At 29.6% G+C, this 6,000-nt stretch overlaps 1 protein-coding gene across 1 annotated transcript in view; it reads left to right on the top strand.

The window, feature by feature from the left end:
• Positions 1 to 2,708: 2,708 nt before the first annotated feature.
• LOC129230758 (casein kinase I-like) overlaps positions 2,709 to 6,000 on the top strand; it is a gene marked incomplete at its 5' end in the record, with an annotated part of 59,087 nt that continues 55,795 nt past the window's right edge. Inside the window, 1 exon segment of the mRNA XM_054865194.1 lies at positions 2,709 to 2,749. Within this exon segment, the coding sequence (XP_054721169.1) occupies positions 2,709 to 2,749 (41 nt within the window).

Below are 6,000 nucleotides of genomic sequence, written 5' to 3'. Positions count from 1 at the left end.
CTGCTGGTCATGTTGTCTTAAGAGTGAATGCCCGAATAAAATGTTTATATCCCTAGTTTTTTTATTGTAGAATTATAAAAATATAGGAATTTGTTGTGTATAGCATTAATAAGACAAAAAATTAATTTACCAGCTTTATATTTGAATCAAGAATTATTCTACTATAAAACATTTAAAAAAAAAGGTTAAATAAATAGTACAGTATAATAAGTTGTCAGTAAAATTACCAATACTTAATCAAAAAATTATAATAATCACTTGCACAGCTGGACATGTAGGGGGAAAAAGATTCAATGGCCGATCGGAATTTTTACATGCTCGAGGCATGTCAGGCAACATAATTTTCGAGCCCTGGTAGATAGGTATGTCAAAAAAAGTGTCATGTTATGGACCCTACATTTGGACGAAATACTATGAAAGGGTCATTTCATGTCAAATCAACCAATCACTCAAAATGACTATCTCAGATTTTCATGAAACTTTCAGGGATTATACTGTTTGACATTCTAAATTCAGATCTACTTCTTTAAAAAAAAACTATCTTTTTTGGTTAATGAGTTAATATTTTAAATGTGTAAAAACTCGAGTTTTTTCACTCATCTATTGTGGTTAAAAATGCTACAATTTTTGTTCTATGGGGTCAATACAGTTGGTTAACAGCTCATTTTAAAGAGAATTGCATGAGCTTCAATTTGACATGCAACTTGCATATTTCTCTTGAATTTTTAATATTTTTTTAAATTTTAAAATTTAAAAAGTAAATTTTTTTAAAGTTAGTGTCCTTTAAAAATTTTGAAAAAAATATATGTTTTTTAATATGTTTTAATAAATACATCCTAAAAATTTCAGAGTGGGGACATGATGGGATCAGCAGTTATAGCAAATAATGCGATGACACTTTTTTTGTAAAATATATATATATATATATATATATATATTGTTTTTTCATTAGACATTTTTTTAGATTATTTTCTTTTACTTTTTTAAAATCATATTTTTTTAAATTAATCTCTTACTTTTTAAAATTACCTTTATTTTAAATTTTCTTTAAAATTATTTTTAAATTTCATTTTTAACTAAGCATTTTCTAATTGGCGACATTTTATTTAAAAATTATGATATTAATTAAAATATAATTAAAAATTGAAAATGAAATGCATTAAAACCATTTAAAGAACAGGCAGATCATGCAGCAGCTTGTTTACACACATGTTGAAACACTCCCTGACATGTTCAAACAGGTGTGTGATGCATTAAGTCCAATAATTGAAGGAAGCTGTTCATTCTTATTCTGGCTTTCAAATAGTCAAGTAGTTTGATGTATTGATAATTGTGCTTTTTTAAATTTTGCTTAATTGTTTGTTTTTCAATAGATGTTCTCATATTTTAATAGTTATAAAAGTTGATTATTTAAAAATATTTTTGTGCAAATTTTCAAGAGTGCTTATTGGAATTTAATAATGACATTTTAACCAAGCGTTAAAGAAAAAAAAAACATGACTTAAGCAGGGACTTCAAAAATTATTTTTTTGTAGTGCTGCAATCCATTTAAGAAGCCTGGACATGACTATTACAAGAAAAATTTAAGAACTGTGAGTAATAATGTATCAAAGTTTAGCCATTTTGGATCGGCTTTTTCATTGTTGCGCAGCTAGCGTTACCACAGCAAAGTTTCGGATTTCGCCAAATTTACCGAAAAAAGTATATTATTTAATAAACAATTCACGTGCCGCTAATAATTGCCGACAGTGAACAATCACCAAACGCGATAACTCTTCAGAAAAGATAATATCTCAAACACGCGCTCCGATCTGAAATGGCTGATCTTAAGCTGATGTGTTGGCTCGTATATATAGGGGCATTAGGAAAACCTAAAGCACCGATCCGGTCTCACACAGTCGTATTTCAACTACGACGACAGAATACACATTTTGCGTGAACCTTCTAGTACTTTACTTTAAAATATATCTCAGGACCTAAAACCGTTGCTTTCAAGAAATGAAGGCTTTACTCTCTCTCTACATTTTATCTATTCTCAATTGACATATCACAGTAGGAAATTTCATTACAAAAAGCAGAGCTGGCTTTCTTATTGTCCTTTGGCAAAAGTTAAATATTTATTTCAGTTCTCGCTCAACAATAGGTTAAAACAAATATTAATCATTTGGGAGCTATAACCATCCAATGTTTAAATTAATTAACAAAATCTTTTCCGATTCGATCCTTCTTGCTTCGAAACCATGCTTGCCACAACTTAATTATACACAAAAATTTTGATCAAATCGGTCCATCCGTTTAAAAGCCTTAAGGTGACAAACGTCCGCACAGAAGACTTTTATGTATTAAGATTAACAGCTTAAAACGATTTAAACACTGCATTTTATTTTATATGCAATGGTTTTCAAGTAGGGCAAAAATAGGAAACCGTTATCATTGGTAACTTAAATCAAGGGAAATTTGAGTTTAATCAGGGAAAAGTCGGGAACTTTTTTTCACAGTTCCTGTCTCCACCCTGTCTTACATTTCCTATCAGGTTTCAAGTGTTTTAAAAACCACTGTAGTAAATGATTGTTTTATTTATTCCCTGTTTTAAAATTTTGCATTTACAAAGTATGTGTTTTTATTGCCAAATTTATTTGATTTTGCTCTGATGTGTGTTTTACTTTATGTGAAATAATTAGACAATTAAAATAATTCTTTTTTTTCAGGTAAAAACTTATATAATAATGAACATGTAGCCATTAAATTGGTAAGTTTATCTGTTCTTGATAGCTTTCAACTTTATTTTGTTAGACATTAATTTTGAAGTTAAAAAGATAGTTCATGAAATAAAACTCATAGTAAAACAATTAATCTTCGTTAGTAGATGCTAAATTAAAAGACTATATATATCTTCCTTTCTTTAAGTGGCATAGAACATAGTTTATGGAAAATCACTGATTTGTTTTTTCTCAAAGTGGCAAAACTTATATAAATGCCAAGAAAAATCTGAAAATTTTGCGGATGTGATTTTGATGAAATGATGATAGAAGGCAAATTTTATACAAAATATTTTTTCATCACATTATTAATCAACATTAGTAATGCTTCAAAAATTATAGTTTTTCTGATCTGCTTCATTAATATTCAATTTAATATTGAATGTGGAATATTACAAGTGCATGCAACTATGTTTTAAGATGCCATGTTTTTATCATATATAACTTTTAAATGTCAAGAAGATTGAATCAGTTTTTGGGATTTTTTGAACTTCTGTGTCAAATCAGCACAGAAAAGTGAAATTTTTCCCTTTACAATCTCAAAAATTTATTAAAAAATATCAAACCCTTTAAAAATGGACCTATAGTTATATAGCACGAAATTTGCTTTCAACTGTTGTACGTTAGGGTGGGCTGAAAAGCACTTTTTCAAAAAAATTACGATGATGGGTAGTGCGGAAAAGGGGCCAATAGTGGAGCAAAGGGCGCACAAAAATTTGAATTTTTTCTGAAAATGTCTGGATTTGCCGCTATTGGGTTGAAGTTTGGACTAAATGCTGTTTTTCGATGATTTTAGCAAAATTAGCTTTAAAAAAAATATTTTTCTCTTTTTGATGCCGGATAGTGCGGAAATGGTGCAATTAGTGGCACGTCCCTAAAGGACCCAGCAGCCCAAGTAATTGAAGAAAAAATTGATAAAAAAAACTAGCACTACGACTTATTAACGTTACAAATATTTACTGCTGGTCTCTGGGGATAGATTTTGTTGCAGGGGGGCCCAAAATTTATAGATTCGGATCTGTTTTTACTTCATAGTTTCCAAAATGAAATAAGCAATATGAATGATTATCATGAAAATAAGAATTATATAAAAAAATGAAATGAAATAGTTATGTATTTGTTAGTTAAGCTGATTATTCATAGGTGTGTTCAATAGGTGTGTTCACAGATTCTACCCCAAAAACTTTGTTCTAAAAACTAAATTTTAGACAATATTTGGGGAAAGCAAAGAGAAGGAAAATTCAAAGAGTTTTCTCCAAATATTTTTGTAGTAGAAGTCTTAAAAAATATGATTGTTGGTTGCATCAAAGGAAGGAATGAGGTCCAAGAACTTCCCGTCAGTCACTTTTTGATATGGAGCTCCAAAATGGCAACTTTAAATGATCATCAATGGTGGTATGAAAAGAGTGATTCAGGGTTCTTTCCCAGAGAAAATTTTTGGAATTGAAGTGCTAAAAATGCAATTTAGGCCGTTTTTGATGATGTGAGTGAGGTAAAGGTGAGGTAAATGCAGAGCTCTCTCTGGAAGTGTTTTTGGTACTGAAGTTCTAAAAATGCAATTTTGTAGTATTTTTTGTGTTTTTTTTTCCTTTAAAATTGCTTATATGTAAAAACAGGGTCTTCATTTGAAGTAAAAATTCAAAAGTTTGAAATATTTTGAACTAAATAGAAGAATTTGACGAAAGACAACCAACTAGAACAAAGAATGCAGTTGATAGCAGTGAACGCAAAGAAAGGATAACGCAGATCTGGCAGAGCATGTGTGATGTGCGTTCTTAATGCACATCTGAAGACCATTTTGCTATTCCCGGTCATTACAACTATCAACTAACTAGAGACGTACCGAATACTTGGCCAATTCGCAGAGTACTCCGTACTCCGGTCAATGCCGAGTAGTTGCAAAAAATTGAATATTGTCCAAGACAGATTTTTAAATTTATAAAAAAGCGCAAGCATATATAATATTCTGCAATCATTTACAATTCAATTTACATGTCAAATTTAAATTTTGAGAATAATGAAGTTTGTAATGCTTCAATGGAATAAATCTTTATATTAATGTCCCCAAAGTTAATAAAACTTATTTATTAAAAATTGTGCAAAAAAGTAAGTATGGAAAATATGGAATTTTTATATTAAAAATTGTTTTTGCTACGAAGAAAAATTACTTATAAGAAACATAAAAATACCTTTGCTTAAAAAATAAAAGGAAATGAAACAACGTTAAAAGCACAGTGCAGACATGTGTTTTGGTATTTCAAGGAATTCCTTTTTTCAGTGCACAAAATGTGAGCTGGTGGATTTAAAGGCATCCAACTAGAGTCGAATTTTTTTGTCGAATGTTTTTACATTCTTTAGCTCACATTTTATGCACTGAAAAAGACGTTCCTTGTAACGCAGAAACATGTGTCTGCAGTGTTCCTGCACATTTGTTTTATTTGCTTTTGAAAATTATTTATGTTTGGCAGTTTAGAAGTATAATAGATTGGTATAATTTGTTTTAATTCCAACTTGATTAATCATACCTTTTATTTATTTACTTTTTTAATTTCAAAAAATAATTTTTTTGTAAAATTTTTGACATAAACAAAATTTTTTAAATAATGCATAGTTTAATTTCAGCAGGAGTTTAGTTTTAAAAACTATTATATGGACAAGGAGGTCTATACTGCTGTTCCAATAAGTTCAAAATTCACATGTGTGTTGGTGGTTCTTCTTAAAACATAATTGGTACTTGGTAACTCGACCGAGTAGTGAAAGGCTGAGTACTCGGTAACTCAGTACTCGGCCGAGTAATGAAAGACAGAGTACTCGGCTACTCAGCCAAAGTGCTACTTGGTACGTCTCTACAACTAACTATATATCAAATATTTATTTCTCTAGAGTTTAATTTCAAGCATTTGTACATTCAAATGAGAGAGAATTATATTTTATCATTCCATTTTCACGAGTTCGGTGAAAAGTCATGCTAAATACTTAAAAATTTAAAGTCAAATGGGCAGCTAAAGATTTTATTTGATTTAGCTGAAATTCTTTTTGTATAATAAATAAATAGGCTTGGTAAGAGGCAACTTTTCCACTTATAGGCTTTACTTATTTCTCAATTTGTTTTGTTTTTTTTTCACTCGACTCTACTGTACATACCATATAAATAAGACTTTAGCCCAATAATTTTTTTTGTGTCATATCTTATAATTTTCTCTTATACAGTTTTATATTTCATTCTCTTGAATTCAAGACA

The sequence above is a fragment of the Uloborus diversus genome, chromosome 1, assembly GCF_026930045.1.
Source record: "Uloborus diversus isolate 005 chromosome 1, Udiv.v.3.1, whole genome shotgun sequence".
Classification (NCBI taxonomy): domain Eukaryota; kingdom Metazoa; phylum Arthropoda; class Arachnida; order Araneae; family Uloboridae; genus Uloborus; species Uloborus diversus.
This window is presented reverse-complemented; position numbering and strand designations above follow the sequence as displayed.